Source organism: Nothoprocta perdicaria, unplaced genomic scaffold (assembly GCF_003342845.1).
Source record: "Nothoprocta perdicaria isolate Ctin4 unplaced genomic scaffold, notPer1 scaffold_24, whole genome shotgun sequence".
NCBI lineage: Eukaryota > Metazoa > Chordata > Aves > Tinamiformes > Tinamidae > Nothoprocta > Nothoprocta perdicaria.
Genome location: NW_020455466.1, coordinates 1083575 through 1104630, shown reverse-complemented (window position 1 = coordinate 1104630; position 21056 = coordinate 1083575). Strand labels below are relative to the sequence as shown.

The 21056-nt window shown below is 37.4% G+C and overlaps 1 protein-coding gene across 2 annotated transcripts; it reads left to right on the top strand.

Moving 5' to 3' along the window:
- Nucleotides 1-2222: 2222 nt before the first annotated feature.
- On the top strand, nucleotides 2223-20920 carry PRPF4B (pre-mRNA processing factor 4B). Of its 2 annotated transcripts, XR_003249444.1 has the most exons (15): nucleotides 2223-3413; nucleotides 6341-6514; nucleotides 6740-6895; nucleotides 7672-7753; nucleotides 8002-8212; nucleotides 10229-10302; nucleotides 11717-11807; nucleotides 12467-12614; nucleotides 13765-13902; nucleotides 14930-15083; nucleotides 17240-17354; nucleotides 17856-18007; nucleotides 18472-18558; nucleotides 19235-20017; nucleotides 20531-20920. XR_003249444.1 is itself a non-coding variant. In XM_026039724.1 (14 exons), exons 1-14 carry the CDS (start codon nucleotides 2554-2556, stop codon nucleotides 19436-19438), a joined length of 2646 nt encoding a protein of 881 aa, XP_025895509.1. In that variant the 5' UTR covers nucleotides 2223-2553; the 3' UTR covers nucleotides 19439-20782. The 2 variants fall into 2 exon arrangements, 1 of the variants encoding a protein (XP_025895509.1); XM_026039724.1 differs by having other exon boundaries at nucleotides 19235-20782.
- The last annotated feature ends 136 nt before the right edge of the window (nucleotides 20921-21056 follow it).

Below are 21056 nucleotides of genomic sequence, written 5' to 3'. Positions count from 1 at the left end.
GCCGCGCCCCGAGGGAGCCGCCGCCGCGGCGGGAAGCGGGCAGGGATTTGCTGCCGCCGGCCCCTCCTCCCGCCCGCGGGCGCCCGCAGACGGGGCCGCCCTCCCGCGCCGCGCCGCTCGGGGAGTAACGGCCCGAGCGGGCAGCCCAGCGGCGCCGCTTCCCCGCGGGCGCGTTTGTGGCCGCGGAAACGCCYCCGTTTGTATTTATTTTCCTTTCTTTTTTTTTTTAAATTTCTTTCTTCTTCCTTATTATTATCGAGTAGTCTTTTGAGGGCTGTTTTTCCCCGCTTAATCGTGGGAGTAAAAAGAGAGGAGAAAAATCAGTGTAGCCGTCAAGACCCCTAAAAAGTGAGCACAAGGATAAGAGGGCTTAGTGCTGCGCAGAGAGATGTARCTGAGAGTGGTGAGGTAGAAACTGGTGATAGAAAGTCTGGATATAAGGGAAAAAAATGAATGGGATCTCTTTGCAGGTGTCTGTGGGCTTTAGAAATAAGGGAAAGTGTAACAGGAATATGTCACGATTTCTCCCTTTGTAAGATCATTAACTTCCTAAATATACAGGTATCTGCGTCATAATTTTCTGAAGTGTTTAAAAGTTTGTTCCTTTTGCAAATAAGACTGCGAAACATTTAAGTAAAAGTTTACTGATATTTTGGTGGGACTACTAGAAATAAACAGTTTGAATTTCTAGATTCCCATGCGCTAAGAAACTCCAAAGTACTTAATGCTGCTTCAGTACTCTGAAGCATTTAGTGCTAACAGAAGTTGATTGTGATTTTTTATGTTTGGGATAGGAATATAAAGAAAGCTGGCAGTTATTAACATTATCTGAGATACTGCAGTGGTGATGCTTCTTATCAGGAGCCTTTGCTACCAGTTTGCTTTTAGAGAGTGTAAGGTGGGGCCCTTGCACAACATCCATTTACTGTGCATTGCAAATGCCTTTGAGAAAGATGTAGTACTTTTTGCTTCTTTTTGGTGCCTTTTGTACCAAATACAAAAGAACTACATATCTGGAAAATGTCAACAGTTCTGTATACTTCCCTACTGCCACTCCTAACTTCTGTGTTGAGAATATTTTATTACTGTATGTGATGCCTGGGGTACAGAAAGAACTTTTGAGTTACTGAAGTTTTGAGTAGTGAATTCTGAAGTTATAGTGTAGGTCAGGCCAGTTTGTAGAAATGTTAACCCCTATAATGTGAGTTGGCGGACAGATTTCAACATATGAACTCCCTTTATGGACTGTTCCTTAACTGRTATTTTAAGGGCAATGGACATGTATTTGCTGAATTACTTCTAAAGAAATCTATTGGCAAGTCAGTTTCAACTTCTAGGAAGATAAAACAGAGAAAGACCTAGAGTTTACTTTAATAGCTCCGTTTTTGCTCTTTTGCCCAGTGTCTTTCTACAGGTCCAAGTTTACTGCCCCTTTTCTCTTGGGAAGCTGACAGTCTGTTATGTGTAATCAGAAAACTCTCTGAAATTACAGACTTCCTTTTAATTTATTCTTTAGTATTGTTCCCTCTGTCGCATAAACGCAAAAAAAAAAAGACTGTGACTAATAGTTACAGTTTCTATATATATATRAACTATATTACAATATATTACTATATAACTATAAATAATTTMTGTTAGCACATGTGTAGGCTTGGGAAAAAAAGTTAATTAGTCTGCTTTGTTTGATACTGTGCAGGATGGTGTGATCAGGTAATCAGAATCATCTTCTGATATAAACATTTTGCTCTTTAGGGTACAGCTGTGTGTTCTGCCTTTTTTAAAAGGTACAGATTGGGTTAGACCTAGCAATAGAACTGCAAGAAAGACGATAAAATAACAGGATGCATAAGTATGCGGCACTGTTGTTTTCAATTAAAAGATATTATTGCTMTTGACCCTAAATGCATAAAACTGATTTCACCTATATATTTTTTTTCTTGTTAGTATATTTGCTTGCTTTTCCTTCTGTAATATTTTATATTCTCTCCCACTCCTCTCTCTTTCCACTCTCCTCCCTCCATCAAAACTGTCTGTTGAAGGTGTCTTTTATCTAGTATTATAACTCAGTTATGTGTATTGTACAGTTTTAGCTCTGCCAAAATTAAATAACTAAATGCTGGTTAGTTTCCCAGAGCAAAATGACAAGGACTGTCAACTTAAAACAGATGTAGTCMCTGCAGTGATTTGGTGGTGCTAATGTGTAGTTTTTGTTTCAGCCGAGTTGAGGAACCTGCTGCATCTGAGAAAAGCGTAAATGAAGAAAATGGGGAAGTATCGGAGGGAGACCAGCCTCAGAACAAGCACAGCCGACACAAAAAAAAGAAACACAAACATCGAAGTAAACACAAGAAACATAAACATTCTTCAGAAGAAGATAAAGACAAAAAACACAAACACAGACACAAACATAAGAAGCATAAACGGAAAGAGGTAGCTGATACCTCTGATAAAGAGGATGGACCAGCTAAAAGAACTAAAATTGATTTTTTAGCTCCTCTGGAAGACTTGGAGAAACAAAGAGCATTATTGAAAGCTGAACTTGAAAATGAATTAATGGAAGGAAAAGTCCAGTCTGGGATGGGATTAATATTGCAGGGTTATGAGTCAGGCTCTGAAGAAGAGGGGGAGATTAATGAAAAAGCGCGAAATGGAAATAGACCTACACCTAAGCCCAACACTAAGGGGAAATTAGAACCTGTGGACAATAAAACTAGTTCCAAGAAAGGAAGCAAGAGTGAATCAAAAGAAAGGACTAGACACAGATCTGACAAAAAGAAAAACAAAACAGGAATTGATGGAGTCAAAGAGAAAACAGCAAGAAGCAAGTCAAAAGAGAGGAGAAAATCCAAAAGTCCTTATAAAAGAAGCAAATCTGAAGATCAGACAAGGAAATCAAGATCTCCAACGCTTAAAAGGCGATCTCAGGAGAAAAAYAGAAAATCTAAATCTCCTCCAGAGGACAGGAATAAGGCAGATGACAAAAGTAAATCAAGAGATCGCAGAAAGTCTCCAGTCGTAAATGAAAGCAAGAGTCGAGATCGTGGCAGAAAATCCAAATCTCCAATAGAATTAAGAAGCAAATCCAAAGATAGACGATCACGGTCCAAAGATAGAAAATCTAGGAGAACAGAGACTGACAAAGAGAAAAAGCCAATTAAATCTCCTTCTAAAGATGCTTCTTCAGGGAAAGAAAACAGGTCCCCCAGGAGACCTGGCCGGAGCCCAAAAGGAAGAAGCTTATCTCCAAAACAACGGGAAAGATCAAGAAGAAGCAGATCCCCTTTCTTTAATGACCGTAGATCTAAACAGAGTAAATCCCCCTCTCGAACCCGGTCCCCGGGCAGAAGAGCAAGGAGTAGATCTGCAGAAAGGAAGAGAAGAGAATCGGAAAGGAGGCGTCTGTCTTCACCCAGGTAACTAAAAGATCTCAAGAACCTTCAAAAATACATTATAGGATGAAGCGTCTTGTAGTTTAGTGTTTATCTCTTTGCTTTATTCTGAAAGCAGCTTTTAAAGTGGGCAGGCAAATTGTGCTTGGTTACAAGCTTCCTTTGTATGTACTCAGTTTTCAGAAACACTCCCCYAGCTGCCATATACTCAGACTTGGCTGGGGCTGTTAAGGTTGGGCTGGGTTATTTTTGGTGCTCACACAGTTACTAGGAACAAGGTTTGTACTATGGGTCTCAAGCTTTTTGATTCAGATTTTGATCTTTATTTGTTAGTTAAAAGTTTTGTAATTCTCAAGATTTTTAATGAAGCTGGAGTCCCTTGCCCTATTGCGTGTCATTGTTGGCTAAGTGGATAATTGAAGCCCCAAAATGCTTCATGGTACAATCAGCATGTACAAGTGTACTTAAATCTGTAATGTCAAATTGCCCTTCTCAGTCCTCCTTTCTTTTATTGTCTGTTTCCATTTGCTAGAGGTGGGGTGTTACTATTTTACTGCTTTGTTAGAGGTTCCTCTTGGTGGTGGGGTTAACCTTGTATACTGATTACCATATTTTGCATACACCTCAATGAGAAAGGAAAGAGTGAAATCTTTTATTTAATGTTTTAAATGTATTTTCAATCTTAGCATTTTTTAGAGGCAATTTAGCCTATTTAACAGTTACATAGCGACTGTAGTGTAAATAATCAGGAAATAATTACCAGCATTTCTTTCCCTGAAGAAGAGAAAGTAGGGTACTAACCTTACCCTAGTTAGTAAGTTTTCCATCAAAGCACAGAACAAACGTATTCTCCTTTTTTTTTTAAGCTAATTCATTTAAAGTAATATTTTAAACTTTGTAATTGTAATAACTTTTTATCATGGGGCTTAGTATTGCATGTTTCAAGAACTGAGATCAAAAGCATGTATTTAAAACTTTCCATTGGAACCATCAGTGCCTAAAAACGTGGAAGTCTTTCTTCCTGCACCACTAAAGGTTACTCCTGTTCCAAGTACAGCGTAGAATCAGTAGGCACAATTAGGAGCTTTAATTCTCCACGTTACATTTTAGCAGTAGTGCAGATGCCTTGTAAGTTGCTCCCAATGTTGAATAACCAAGTTTAATCAAGTGTTGTAAATGCTGCCAGTTTATCTAGCTGCTTCCTGGTGAATCGGGAACACAACAGCGCAGCAGTAGAAGTTTCCTTTCTGATGTGTTTGACTTCTTCCTTAGCATTTCGCATCTATCAGCTCTCACTGCTCATGACAGCTTGCATTGCAGCCAGTTTGAATTAGTTATCTAAGCATCATTTCAAGTGAGTAGTGCATGTATTTAGAATTCTGCTGTCAAAGCCATCCTGGACTAACTTTGGCAATGCAATGTGCTGTTACAGTGGGATGAGCAGCATGTGAGTGGGGGACTGTTAAGAATTACTTTCTGCTGGAAGCACTAGCTAGACAGCAGGAATRATCTTTCCTTGTGGTACAGCTTGAAATGATTTTCTCAGTTGGAGTCTTAACTACTGTAACTGCTTTGGGCTGTCTGAAGATTTCAAGAGCTTTAATGAACATTTCTAACCACAAAAAGTTATTTTTCCTATTTATACTTCCAGAGTTCAAATTGTGTTAAATGCTTCTAAATTCTTTAACTGAAGCTGATTATAAAATATTGCTATGAATTTCAGCCTGATCAGTATCTACATCTTACAGTATGCTGATGATCCCTGAACTGATTTTTATGGGCATTTTGTTTGGCTTTTGGCAACCACTTTCTTAACCAAGAAGCATATAACTGTTAGTTCGGCCTGTGGTTTTTATTTATTTTTATTATTATTGAAAAGAACATAATCAGTATTAAATTAGAGATCAGTCTACTCCAGCATTTGAGTCTACAGTAATATGTACAGAAACTGGCACTGCTCCTGCCTGTAAATAAATTTTCCTTCCTTCCCATTGTTGTTTATATATCAGTTTTGTACATGTGTTCATGATATGGATAATTGAAGCTGATTTTAACMGTCATAAAAAGTATCATTTAGAGACTGGCTGGAGTTAATCTTTAATATCCAAGAGATCTGGAATATTGCTGACATACAGCACCTGAAATAACTTGTTTCTTGATTTTTTTTAAATAATGTAGTAACTTTCGTCATTTATTTTGAATCATGTTGTGGAAATATTTTTCAAGAGTTCCTACTGCAGACTCATTAGAATAGTTGTCAAATATTTTTAACTTTTACATTTTACCATTTTGGATTCAAGTCTTCCGTCATGGAATGCAGTTATGCTTTTTAATGCAGTTGGTGACCCATTAAGGATTTTTTTTTCTTACATAAGCATGAGTCTACACAGTGTCGAACTCCATTTTTTTTCTTTAATTTGATAAGGGCTAATTAACATGTTAATTAAGAATTGTAATTTTTAGCTGTTTTATATATTGCAGCTGCCCAATTCTAGTCTCCAAATTGAAATTGTTAGCAATAGTTCAGTCCTAAATTTGAACTCTGTGGTAGGGTTGTGGAGAAAATTATCAAGAATTATTTCTTTCGTATATTATTTATTGTTAGTAGTGTGTCAGGTGAATCTGAAAACCGGCCACTATTACTGTTTATCTAAGATGTAAACACAAGCTTTGTTTTAAATCTCTCCTAGCTTTATGATAGTAATTAACAAGCTCTGTTTCTAGAGTTGTCCTGAACTAGACCTATGTATGGGCACATATTTCCCAGGGTGGGGAGACACGCAAGGAGGGCAGCCAGCTCTGCACTTACCCATCACTGCCTCAGAAGCCCATCTGGTGGACCCTCTCTTGCAGTAAGATTTTCAAGTGAGCTTTTAGAGGGAATTGTAATTTTATTTTGTTTGGTTTTCAGCTGCTCTTGCTTTACTGCTGTTCTCTTTCTTTATTTTAAGAGCGCGGACAAGAGATGATATTCTGTCTAGACGTGAAAGATCAAAAGATGTGAGCCCACCCAGTAGATGGTCCCCAATCAGAAGAAGGTCTAGGACCCCTATCAGGAGGAGGTCTCGTTCACCCCTTCGACGGAGCAGATCTCCAAGAAGGAGGAGTAGGACTCCTCGGAGGAGGTAAAGACACACACTACTTTTTTCTTCTATAAAATACAAATAGAATATACATAAACTATCAATTTAAGTTTTAAGTGTACATTTATGGTGTAGTCTAGAATTGTATATGCTAGCACAGTTTAATTTTGTCGTCAATGAATTAATTGTTTTAATACATTTAATCACTGAGTGTATAATTTTTTTATGAGCAGATTTTCCTTCTTATAATACTGTTGTGTTCATCAGAGATAGAGGCAGAAGAAGTAGATCACGTCTTCGAAGGCGATCAAGATCACGGGGTGCCCGTAGACGAAGGAGTAGAAGCAAGGTTAAAGAAGATAAATTTAAAGGTAGTCTTTCTGAGGGTATGAAGGCTGAGCAGGAGTCCTCATCAGACGAAAAGTAAGTATTAACTTCTGACTTCTGTTTGTTATCTGAAGATGTAGATGCACTCAGTTGACAATTAGCTGACATTTATATGGTAGATAGCTTTGGGGGTTGTGCTCTGAAACTAGCACGTTTCAGTGCTGGTRGTATTGCCCAGTACTGCTGTTGGTRTGATCTGTCCTGAGAAACTTTGAAGCATGCAGGGCAGTCAAGGCCTCTTGGCTGGGAGGTGGTTTGTGGTTTGGTTCCTAAATGCAGTGTGATTCATATTGTGGAAATTGTTTAGTCTGCGCATGGGTCAGCGTATTCCCTTGGAAAAGTGTAGCACCTGAAAGGGTGAACTGCTGCCTCAGTGTTGTTGGGGGAGTTATTTTCTAAAAAGCTGCTTAATCCAACTGAACAGGATTGCCCATTCTTAACAATCACGCTCCCAAGGAAAATTGATATAGGAATAAAAATTAACAAATATGGKKTTTTTTTGTTTGTTTGCTTGTTTGTTTCCTCTTTTATAAACATTGTTAATTGTTTACACTTACAAATAAAATATTCAAAATCTGAAGGAGATATCAAATGACACTCTTYTCCCCTCAGTGAGAAGATATAAATATACACACTAGAAGATATAAATACACACATTGGGATTTAATATGTCTTCAATTTCTGAGTCAGCTGAGCAGTTACTGTTTAGTATTAGCTTGTGTGTCTTCTAGACCAAGAAACTGTGTTGACTAAAATTGAGCACATAATCATGTGTTTATGGTGGTACTTTGAAAGTAATAATCTCTTTGTAGTCTTGAAGACTTTGATTTGGAAGAAGAGGATGAAGAAGCAGAAATAAGACAAAGAAGGTTACAGCGGCAAGCAATTGTTCAGGTACAGGATTATAGTATCTTGTGGGTTCACAGAATCAAGTCAAATGCTCTTAGGGCAAAAAAATGCAGTCTCTACTTTGATTTCTAAGACAAGGCAGTTAGACTRTTACATTTACCCAATAATTTAATGGGGTCAAGTGTGATTCGGTAAGTTCTGGCTAGAGTCTGTGCTGCCATTGCAGCAGCATTGCTTCTGATACTGAAGGTGTTTTGCTGAGATTAATGCTACAACTGCTTTTTTCCTTGTAGAAATATAAAGGCCAGACAGAAGATAGTAACATGTCTGTGCCATCTGAGCCAAGCAGCCCCCAGAGTAGTACGCGTAGTCGCTCCAACTCCCCGGAAGACATCCTGGAAAGAGTAGCTGCTGATGTTAAGGAGTATGAGCGGGAAAATGTGGACACGTTTGAGGCATCAGTAAAAGCCAAGCACAACCTTATGACAGTTGAACAGAACAACGGTAAGAGTCAGAAATCTTGCTGTGTGTTGTCCTGTACCAAGGCTTAGCTTGCAAGCAGTTCATTGCAAAAGACACTTTATTGAATTTCCCGATGAACTACTACTATAATCACTTTTGAGACAGATACTGAGAGTTTACCTGAATATTACAGTACTTAAAACATACCATGAAAATACTGTTTTCCATAGTTCTAATAACACTTAATTCAGTTAACGCTATAAATTTGGAGAARCAGATATTGATGCCTATCTTTTAACTTTACAATTTTTTTCCACTTGAGGAGTGCCCATGGATCCGTGTTGAAAGCCATACTAATCAGAGGGAGGAACTGTAGATGGGGGAAAAGGCTTTTTCCTCATGTTCCTCCCCATGCATAATTATTGGACAACAATGAAATATGTTGTCATATAAAACTTGCTTTGTGCCTGGTGCAACAAAAGGAGCTTAAACAGCCTGTCTTTGTAGAATTGAAAACTCATTTTTGGAATGCTGGAAATAGGTGACTGCATCTTCCCAGCATTGGAACATAGGTCTGTTTGAGCCCATGTGCAGACACAGTTGCTCTTTACAATTTTATGGAAACAGCAACTGTACAGCTAGGGCTGTGAAGCCTTCCTACCYGCTTTTGGATGGTTAACTTGTATTTACTGTCATGCTCTTGGGGACTAATTATAGTATATTGCACTGGGTGCTTCGCTTGGAAATAATTCTCTTTGAGATTGCAGTGTTGCACTGGAATCTGTCCTTATGCTCTCCTTAGTATATGTTATAGATTGTTCTCCTGCAATGCAGGCGGAAAGGGTTTTTTATTTATTTGTTTTTTTTATTAAGTGTTTTTCTTTATGTATACCACAAAGACCAAGGCCTTTTATGGTGGTTTTTTTTTTTTTTTTTTTTTTTATTTTGGTCAGAGGTATGCACTGCTTTCAAATTTTGTCCACTGATGTGTATGGGGAAAAAACCCTAAAGCCTACAAAGACATATCTTAAGCTATGATTTAAAAAAAATAAATAAAATAGATCAGTTGCTCTTACCAAGTCCTAGAATTTTCCTGTATTGGTAGAATTCTGTGTCCAGTATGGCTCTAGCAAAAGATTGAAAACAGTGGCAGAATTATCTTTTTTGGGGGGAGAGAACACCTTTATTTATTTATTTATTTATTTATTTATAGCTAGGCCTCCCGCAGAGGTGGGGGTGGTAACTCATTGTAGCCCAGTGAAAATGGAAATAACTTGAACTAAAAAAGAAAATCTTTGCAGGATGCCAGAAAAGTGTTTTAAACCAGGGTTTGAAGCATGTTTCTTAAATGTTTTGAGATTTCAGTTCAGTTGTCTTTTTGTATGAAAGTGGTTGGCTGTCTGCATTGTGAAAGCTGGAGGCTAGCCCTATTCTGAGGCTAACCATTTATTTTCTCCAATGCTTAATATCATTAAGGCAGTGTTTGTAATTTATCATGGTCATGATGGAATGCTACCAAAATACATTATGAAATAGTGTGAAGTTTACTTGCTTTCACTAACATATGTACTTAATTTATATTTCTTTGTTTTCATCTTATCAACCAAATAAAATGTCTTTGGGACTTTAAAGATGATTAAAAGGTGAGAAAGGGATAATCTTGCCTGTATTAAGAATGTTTTTCTTTTAAAATATCTTGTGTTTAGCAGAAAACCCTAAATTTGTATATTGAATACATGAATTCATTATCACTAAGGATCAATTAGACTGTGGCATTTTTTTATTTCTATATGACTTGTTTGAAATTTGTTATGTTTATTGTTGAAGCAGTATTCATATTTTCAGTGCACTGAAAAGAACTAACCAATCTGAGCTTGCTTCTTGTAGAATTTTTAATTATGGAGAGTGACCTTTGYTAAAAGCAGTGGTAGGGCCACCTCTTTACCACAATATTGATCTCAGATTGYATTAAAGATAACAAGACAAATTATACTAGTGTGATAGTTTTTATTAGTTTAACCCTATTTTCATGTTGAATAATCTAAATTTCCTTTTAAGGTTCAGCTCAGAAGAAGCTGCTAGCTCCTGATATGTTCACAGAATCAGATGATATGTTTGCTGCATACTTTGATGTAGGTAACTCCTAGAGATGGAATATATGGATTTCTGCTTGCCTTGTTGTTAAGGAGTTAGTGTTACTGGAAGTCTGTAGGATTTGGAATTACAGGAGTGTGCAAAGCAGGGTGGGCAGGGAGGTCTGAGTCTTTAGAGCAGCTGAGGCAGACCAAGTAGTTAATATCTCACCAAAGTAAAAATTACTGAAATCAGTGGGMGTTCTACGTGACTTGAGTGCTTGGAGCTTTCATTGCTGTTTGAGTAGGGTGTGGAGTGGCAGAGAGTGAAGCTCTTGTGTAAATACTGCCACGTGCACTGCCGTGCTGCACGCACACCCTCCGCAGGAGGCCATGCGTGGCTCCCTGAAGGAGGGCATGTGGTGTGTCTTAAATTGCTGGCGGTGCTGTGTTYATGGTGATGCCTTTCCTGCTCTCACTACGGTGCCGTTCCAGCAGCTTTTTCTCGAAATATGTTGTCTTGGTCTGCAAACCTCGCCAACCAGTTAATTGCTTTGAGACTGTGTGTGCAATTCTCTCAGCACCTTCTTAGTTCCTGATAGTACTCCACCATTGAGAGAGAGGTTAATGCAACAGTTTTYTTAACTAAGAAATTCTGCAGTTATTTTTGTTTCATGACAGATGGAATCCATTAGTTATGATGGAATATTGGTGACAAAAGTCTATTGTAGTGTTAATCTGCAAACACCATAAAAAGGAAAAAAAATCCTTTGACATGGAAGAAAATATTTGATTAATACTGACTTTTTTTTAATTTGTGCTCTTAAAAGTTTGAAAATGACAGATATGGACATAAATGGATTGTGAGTGAACAGTCCTCCCTTTATGGAATTGATGTCCAGCTGAAGATACTCTTAACTGTCTAGATGTGAATTTGAGTAATATTTTACCTAATCTGAGTTGTCAGCAGTAATTGTAATAATTTAATGATCTTAAGTATAATAGTGTAAATTTTATGCAGTTACACATAATGGAAAAAAAATGCAAGCCTGAAGCAACTGTATTTAACCCTGAAATAGCTACATTTTATTACTACCAGTGTAGTGTAGGTAATGTGTTATTCATATAGTCTAGAATACGCATTCTATTCTAACTTGTTCCCGTTGCTTGCGGGTAACAACTGTAACTGCCTGCTGCTAACATGACTTAGTAATGGTTTTATTGTTTGTTCATACTTGCTTCCTCTGCAACAGTCTGCAAATACTGGTATTTAAACAGCATCTTGTGTTCAGCACTTTATCTCCTAAAAGATAAAGTGTGTTTGTAATGTGAAGAGGAGCAGTGTTTTGGTGAGGGGGTGAAAAAAAGTCTGCCTAATGATGTGGGCTTTTGGGTTTCATAAGTAAACATCCAAAGAAAAGCTGCTATTTAGAACAYCAAAGTTAAGCTGTTGATTTTCTACTTTCTGTTTCAGAGTGCTCGTCTAAGGGCTGCAGGGTTTGGAAAAGATTTTAAGGAAAACCCCAATCTCAGGGATAACTGGACTGATGCGGAAGGCTATTACCGTAAGTTCTATGTGTCGATTTGCACTTAAATAGGAGAAGGGGGTGCTAAATGCAAAAAAAAAAAAAAAAAAGTCCTTATTTAAAAGTACTGAAATTCCCTTCTAAAGTAACCCCGCTACAGGACCCTCATTTAGTGTGGCACATTTGTGCAGTCTCGAGTTGCTGCCAAATACATCACAGATTTTTAGTCAGGGTAAAAACTAAAAGCTGTCCATAGTCATTTACATCCATGAGATCATCCTTGCAAAACAAAGGGATACTGGCTGGGATCTGAAACCAGACTAGATTCTAGTTGTTATCCASTGCTTAGACTGGAGACACTGAAGTGAACATGCTTCACTTCACTGCTCAATGTTAAATTCATTTGCGGTAGTAAAGGTCAGAAGAAAAACTCCTGTGATGGATGAAATGGGCATGCAGCTTTTAACCTCAGTTACGAAGAGGCTCCAGGTTTAAGGAATCACAGTTTCAGTTCCACAATTTCCCCACAGCTGGGTATAAAATGCATGCCATGAGGTTTTTAAATGCGTGTCCTTTCCCCCAATTTTTCCTCCATTTCTGCATTATACRCAATACACAGAATTTGTATTTTTTGTAAAATACTTTGTTATATATGCCACTCAATTTTTACTGTAAATTGCTTGGTTTTTATCCTTCAGGTGTAAACATAGGCGAAGTGCTAGATAAACGTTACAATGTCTATGGTTACACGGGCCAGGGAGTCTTTAGTAACGTAGTGCGAGCCAGGGATATGGCAAGAGCAAACCAAGAAGTAGCTGTTAAAATCATCAGGAACAACGAACTTATGTAAGTAATGGTTTTTTTTGTGTAATAATAATAATAATAAAGCAAATGTAACTGTTGGAAGTTTTTCATTATGTGATTTGGATCTTTGTCTCAAGCAAGATTACAGCTGTGACTCCTGCTTTTCTGCTAATACGAGCCATATAATTGGAAGCACTTGAGGACATTAATCCACACTTCTTTACAGCTATCCCAGGAGAAGGGTACTTGCATTTTTGTCAGGCACTTTCTCATTTGGCAAAGAACAAACTGAAGCTGATTTTGTGGTCTGGCCAAGTCTAAGATTTTTGAGGAAGGAGAGCAGAGAAACGCTAGCTTTGGACCATATAGTTTTGTTTTCGTGGACCACATTCCTTTGGCAGACTCCTAATCAGTCATCTGCAGCTGCATTTATTTATTTTTACATCGTGTGTGTGTGTGTACATGCCTGTACATATAGAGAAGGGATGGAACGGTGCCTAATGAGACAAGATTCCTGAAGGTCTTTGAGATTAAGTGAAGATAATTAGTGCATGGTTGYATTAGACTTGGTTATGCTGTGTGTGGACTCATACATGTTTTCAGCATCTGCTGCAGAGTTACTAGCATCATCTACTGTGTCCCCTGCCGTGAAAGCAAACTTACAAGAAAATCTTTTCCATGCATTTGAACTTGGAAGTTTTAAAACTCATAGTTGCACATTTGATTTGGTTATTTTGCTTTATATGAATAAGTACTAAGAAATGATAAAAAGAAACTGTCAATAAATTATTTCAGTTTGGTATTTTTATAGTTCAACTTGGTAGTGTACTTCACTCTCTAGTCAGTTTGGCTTGAAATTTAATTGATAATGTATGTTGTGAAGTGGTGAAAATAGTGTTCTTTAAAACACAACTATATTGTATTACTGTATTACAGGAGAAAATCCAATTTTGGCTTTAAATGAAGCCAGTAGAGAAGAGGAAAGTACAAGTAGACTACAAAGTCATAAATGGTGCTTAAAGAATGGAATAAACTTACCCACTGTGTAGACACTGACTGTAAATCACAGAGTGTATTTTTTAAGAAGGGCTACATTAAGAAACCACCAAATACTTTTTTTTCCTTTTTATAATTGTAACCTCAAAGTGAACTGTTTGTTTTTTTTTTTCTAAACAATTTTCTTTGTTTTCAGGCAAAAAACTGGCCTAAAAGAACTGGAATTTTTGAAAAAGCTCAATGATGCAGACCCAGATGACAAGTTTCATTGTCTACGATTATTCAGGCATTTCTACCACAAACAGCATCTCTGTCTTGTCTTTGAGCCACTCAGGTATGATGACAAATATGTGGGGCTGTAAATAAAAATGAAGTTCAATTAAGTGATCTTGAACATKCTGTTCTTAACTTTTTTTAATTTTAGTATCCTTTTTTTGATCCAGTGCCAAGATTCAATAAAATCCCTAAAAGCGCAAGTCTACCAACTACTGAACTGTTTCGCATTTATCTAAAGCATCTTTATAAACTTGCTGCCTGAAACAAAACTATGTATTATTAAAGATAATTTGGTCTTACTGATGTTCTTAATGGTTGTTTTGGTCACCATTCTGTTCTTGGCTTTCGGAATTCTTTATTTTATGCATTTAGATTCAGAATGCAGAACCAGAGAGGTTCAACAAATTCTRTATGTTATTTGAAGACCGCCTATGTAGCAGTGCTCTAAGGAAGAGAATTGTTGAAGGACGTTGCGTGCTTGCTTTTGCTTTAACTAGTCAAGTTTATTTGACAAGTTAATTGCAGGCAGTGTTTTTTATGATAGATCTGGAATCAGTGTCTTAGTTTCTGTTTCTACGTAGATGGAGACGCACTGCTGTTCATGTCAAGTTTTTTTTCTGAAACAGTACAAACTTTTACAGAAATTATAACCCCAAATTTTTAATAAGCGGTGAGATCTATTACGTTCTTGAGCAGCACTTTCTAACACACTTGTACACTATTTATATCCTGTATCATTCCTTTTTTAACCTCTCTACTTTTCAGGTCATCAAAATGTGGCCTCCTCAGCTTCTTTTACTTTTTTTGTTTGTTTGTTTTAAAGTATAAAGATAATATCGTTGTTAAGAAAATGCAGTTCATGCACAAATTAGTCGTGATTTTAAACAATGTGTTCTGAGCTAATAAGTCAGTCTAATTTAGCCAGTAACCATAGAGTATATAGTAGATCTGACTGACCAGCAGTACTGCTTCCAAGGTGAATGCTGCTTTTCCTGAACTAACTCGTTTCTTCATGCCTGTCTTACAGTTCAGAAGGCCAAAACACTTTTGTTTGTTAAGCTGTCTTCTTTCTCTCTCTTTAATAGTATGAATTTACGAGAAGTGTTGAAAAAGTACGGCAAAGATGTTGGTCTCCATATTAAAGCTGTGCGTTCCTACAGCCAGCAGCTGTTCCTGGCGTTAAAGCTTCTTAAAAGATGCAATATCCTACATGCAGATATTAAACCAGATAATATTTTGGTAAGTAATAAAGTATTAGTTTCCTTTCCCTGAAAAATGTTTRATTTCATGATTTAAAATGCCGTTCTGATAAACAAGTATAATAAAMAAGAAATGTAGTACAATCAAATACTTGAATTGCAACTAAGCTTCCAAATGAAAGATTTTATTTAGGACGGTCTTTTTCAAACTAATCTGTGTCTATTTATCCACTTKCATCTTTTTGTAAATAGATCTTCCATAGTCTCAGCATGCTTTCCCTCAGCACTTGAGAAATGCTCTTTTTTTTCAGCAAAATTTAGTCAAGTTGGTTGAGTGTGGATGGAGATTTTGTTCATTTGGATGAGATGATGGGGGAAAAAGGACCKAACGCTTTTGAAATCAAACATGGGTTGACTTGGATTTTTCTTGTGGTCATCCCTGCAGGCATACAGACTTGTATTTTACTCAAACTGTTCACTTCTTGCCATTCCAGTTCTAAAATTTACCTTGTAAATGTGATATATGTGACTACTGYTCTATTTTATGAGAGTATGCTGGATAGTGGAGCTCTGAACAGAGGAAAATTCAGTATSCAGAATGAAGGTCCAACAAGGATATTCTTTCATATCTTCTGGAGAATTAGAAAGCATTTGTGGTTGCCGTCATTGTAACCTTTTCCAGAAGGGTTTTTTGYACCCTTCACTGGGCAAGATCATCTGTAACCRGTAAAATAATAAGCATACAGAACTATTCTTTACCCATTAGAGGTTTGAAAATGATTACACAGACTTATGAAAGGGCAGTTCTGCTAACAAAGTCCATCATGTAACCCGTATTACTGAAAACAGTTTTGCCTWCCTGTGTACGTGTTGGCCTTTGGCTCTTTTAGATAGAAAAATTGTCGTGTTTCCTACTGTGAAGTGGTTGATTTATTCCGAGTTCTCTCCATGTTTGTGATATGTTTGCTTTTCTCCATCCTTGTAAGCTGTGTTGTTTCATATTAGGAGCATAACCAGTTTATGAAGCTGAATACAGTAATACTATTTTTAGATAACCTAAATAATTGACTTGTATGCTTCTTTTTATTTAAATCCTTAACATGGAGATGTCCAGAAAAAAATCTTCAAGAAATGTAATTTCAAATGAAGCAAWTTGATGACTTTAACGGCTAGTGGCTTTGTCAGATGCTTTTCTTCCTGTGTAATTTATTTCCTGTGCACGTTAGACACCTGTTTCTAGTGCTAAGGTAACATCATTGCAGCAAAGGTGGCTCCTTTGTTTCCCAAGTGATGTTGGGTTTTGCCTTGGATCTCGCTCTGGACTGATGTTTAAGTAGGGTATTTTCTGCCTTCGGGGAGCTGCTAACTYTAGTTTGCCAGAGATGCAGGTAATATTTAGCAGGGGAGAAGAGACTAAACCTTTTCAACTAACTTTGTATCCACCCAAATGAAGCCAAATTGGTGCCTGAATGCCCTGGAAGAGTTGGGTCTGAGCGCTGCGTGCTCCTGTGCACGTGCCCTTCGCACAGCCTCTCTCTTTTGTACTTTTATAAGCATATACATACACACTTTAATGTACTTTTTTAAAATGTGTGGGACTGTTTTGACTTGTTTGCCTTCCTTTTGAAGGAGGTGGGAACTCTAATATAAATTATGTTGGGCTAGTAGCCCTGTGCACATCTGTGTCCATCGTGCTGCTATGTCCAAAAGCTCTGCAGGAGGATGTCTGACTTTCGCAGCAGGTGTCACTATTGCCTGCACATTAGAGAACTGTTAAACTAAAAAAAATCACGCTTTTTGTGCTTAATTGTTGATATCTTTACAGATGCAGTTAAGTGCAGTTAAATAAAATTCATAGTTTTCTTTTTTTTGCCTGCCTTAAAATACACTTGATCTGTGTGGAAATAATGAAGTAACCCAGCAGCAAAATAGTAACTGGATAAGGCAGAAGTACACAAAAGTAGTCATCTTTTTGGTATTTCATGGGATTTGAAGACACTGACTGTCTCCTCATTTGAAGAAGGCTTTACTGTTTTCTCWGAATGGAGAGAGGACGGAGTGAAACCTGGGAAGAGCTTTAAATATAAAGGCTGGATGTTTGTCTTGCCTCTAACATGAACCTGTTATTAATTTCACAGTGCTGTTGGCAATCCTCTCTTCAAACAGTGCTAACGTGTGTYTCTTTCTAACTTACAGGTGAATGAATCTAAAACTATATTAAAGCTTTGTGATTTTGGATCAGCTTCACACGTTGCAGATAATGATATCACACCATATCTCGTTAGTAGATTTTATCGCGCTCCTGAAATCAGTAAGTACATTCAGACTGGCCACATGCATCGTAAGCACTCGCAGGTTCTGCCRCTGTGAGCAAATGAGGATTTGCCCCGAGTTTATCCTCTGCCAGGTCGCAGATTCACAGCCCTTTGGAAATTAATGGTAGCCAAAAGCTTAAACCTTGTAAACATGTTTGTTTGACTCTTTGTGTATGTTGGCTGTCAGCCCAGTGAGGATGGGGGGAAACGTAGTTTTGTTTTCATCAGAGGTATTGCTCTGACTCTTTGKTTTTTAATAGCTTTATTTATGGCAATTGGGTAGGATGTTAGCTTAACAGAAAAGAAAAATCCCTTTCTAAGACAGGGATCCTGTAAACATGAGAAAGGTGCTTCCTTCTTTTATGGTGCTTGGATGCTCCCAAGAGCAGGAGCACCAACATAGTTTCCAAATCAGAATATTTTTTTCTCCTTTGCTRTTGCAATATGTACTGTTACAGCTGCATTTATGGGGGCTAACTTGATTTGCTCTCTTTCAGTTATAGGAAAAATCTATGACTATGGTATAGATATGTGGTCTGTAGGCTGCACATTATATGAACTTTATACAGGAAAAATACTCTTTCCTGGCAAAACCAATAACCATATGCTGAAAYTAGCCATGGATCTCAAAGGAAAGATGCCAAACAAGGTAAGAAAAAAAGTTTATAGTTTTCACTGACACCTGAACTTACTGAATTGAACATACTTTTTTTCTCCTTTGATTCTGTTTCTTATCATATACATCTTCTCTTAACAGCCAGTAAATATCAGACATCCCTCTGACTGTATAATTTATATTGATTTAAAATCTTATGAAGTGAAAGTGTACAGCTTCTTTTTCATAGACTAAGTAGAAAGTGAAAGCAGAAACCTTCTAAGCACTGACCTGAAAAAAGATACGTAAGTCAATGGAAGATACTGTGTCCTTTTTCAACTGGTTTGGACTGCATTATTTTTCATTCAATCTCTAGTCATTTCTCACTGTCCTATTAATGTATTTTTAGGAGTATTAAATTATTGATGTTGCAGTTAATTAGTAGATGTTGATGTTAACTGTGGGATTTGCAAGACTTGGGGAACTTACCTCAGATTTTTGCCTCCCGTTTTTTCCAGATGATTCGAAAAGGTGTGTTCAAAGATCAACACTTTGATCAAAATCTCAACTTTATGTACATAGAAGTAGATAAAGTGACAGAAAGGGTAAGTCCTTTAATGTTCAACTGAATTATTACTTTTTTTCAGAGATTTTTCTACTACAATGGTGCTTTCAACCCACTTAAAAATAAGAATTTGAAAGGTGTTAACATGTCCTGTGGAAGCGGTTTGTATAGATTATGTGGGTGTAGTCTGGCAATAAAAATTCTTCCCATACTTGAGTAACTTGATGTTTAAGAAAAATCAGATTTTCATCTTTTTAGATATGAACATGTCTTGATACAACTTTCCTGCAATTACTGATAAAAATATTGTGCCCTTCTGTTTGTGAAGAATGTCCAACTTAAGTGTGAGCTGGAGGAGGTCGCTMTTAGTTTCTGTGCAGTTTTAACATTGGAAACGTGTCACTGTCCTGGAACTACTGATGAGGTGTGGGATGCTCTCTCTCTCTGCAGGCTTGGCCGTGTTCTCAGTTAGCTGAGGCTTTAGGGTTATCTGCACCTACTGTTGATAGGAAAAATAGTCTGGCCTTTCCCGGCTGTTCTTCTTATCCTCACACTTTCCCTTTGCCTATACGAGGGTTTGTGAGGCCATAGGATGAACCAGACTGGGGAACTGATGAGACAAACCCAGCAGAGAAGTTGCTCCTTAAGCCCTGTGAAACCGAGGGGGTTTTGTGCACTGCTTCTGCTCTACAAGGTTACCATTTTTGTATCCGTAGGAGAAAGTTACTGTTATGAGCACCATAAATCCAACCAAGGACCTGTTAGCAGACTTGATTGGGTGCCAGCGCCTCCCAGAAGATCAGCGTAAAAAAGTGCACCAGCTAAAGGACTTGTTGGACCAGATTCTAATGTTAGACCCGGCTAAACGGATTAGCATCAACCAGGCTCTTCAGCACGCCTTCATCCAGGAAAAAATATAAACCAGATGAAGAAGCTCAAAGGGGTTGAGTAATTAAGATGCAAAGACTGAAGAAATTTCACAGCAGTTATTAATGTATATAAACATAAATATTTCCCCTGCAAAGTTGAGGAAGAAATGATACATTTGAATTAACATCAAGGCCGATATTTCTTTTAGAAATGTTAGAGTAATTCTGTTTTGTGTCTTATGTGAAGATTTTCACTGTAGAACTGTTTTAATTGCCAAGACTGCACAGAAGTACAATGCTAATGTAAATCGTTGCAGTTCGTATATATTATAAAAAGACAAAGCATCTGTTATAAAAAAAAGAGAAAAAAAACAAGAAAACAAAAACCGAGAGCAGTAATACTGGGTGGTTGATTTGTTTTTAGCAGACTTGGCTTCATTTTTTGTCTTGAAAAAATGGCCAGCATAAATGCTGTTTATATTCACGTTTTCCTAGGTGTGTGTGTGCAGGCCACAGCAGCATGCCCTTGGTGTAGTCAGTGCCGAAGGGGGCCTGTTCCTTCTTGAGCCTGCCCGCAGGGATGGTCTCCTCTTTTAAAGCAGGTTGTGTACAACTTTCAGTACACTGAAGGTAAGCTAACCCATCAGCATCACCGGTGTTTAAGCTGTTGTTTTACTGGAACGACTGACAAATGAGAGGCAGTAGCGTTGGGGCAGAACTCCCTGCATGTTTGATAAATGCTCTTGTTTTCTTTTCTGGCATTACGACCGTGGCATAGTTACAGCTTCCGTTCTGTTCCTCACACGTAAAATTTGGAGAGCGCGCACTTGATGGATAGAGCGCCTTCAGTGTACTGTTTCTTATTACTTTAATTTTTTTAATCAACTTGCTATAGACTTTGTATACGTTTTGTTAAATACAGTTCACTATGACATAGAGCCGATACTTACAGAAGAGTTTTCATTTAGTAATTACCTATGTTGGGATCTCATTCGAAAGACCTTATATCTAAAGGATAGATAGACAACATAATGAAATTTTTAACTATTTGTATGTCATTTTGAAAGTGTACTGCTTTATGCTAAAAGTGTTTCATTTGTTCATTGTTTTCATTATTTGTGATCATGTTGTCTTTCAATACAGGCATAAACCTTCCACTCTTGAACAAAGCAGCTGCTTTTTAAAAGCGGTAATTGCTTCTTTACCTTTTATTTCTTTTGTAAATGAAGCTTTTCTTTAAGAAATGTGACTTTAAAGTGTTGTCTCTTGCATAAAACAGTTGACACTTACTTATTGTAAAGTGAAGATTGTTCTGCTGCATGTAAAGTGGACCATGCAGATTTCTGTATGTTTTCAGTATGCATCATTAGATAATAAAGTCTTTTGTGAACAAGGCATTTGTAGCCATTTTTAAAAGAACCTGTCTTCAGTGATGGTAAATCAGGTAATTTTTAAGAACCACCCCTGCATTTTTCTATTAATCGCTTAATTAAAGGGTTTATTAGAATTCTCATTTTGAGGAGTGCTATAAGCTATGCTAATTATGTATCTAATTATCACTGCTTAAAGAAAACAAAAAAACTCTACAGATACTGTCTGTCTGCTTTCATTGTAATGAAATTATTCCTGTAGGACGTGGGATTAAATTCAGGATTTAACTAATGTTTGT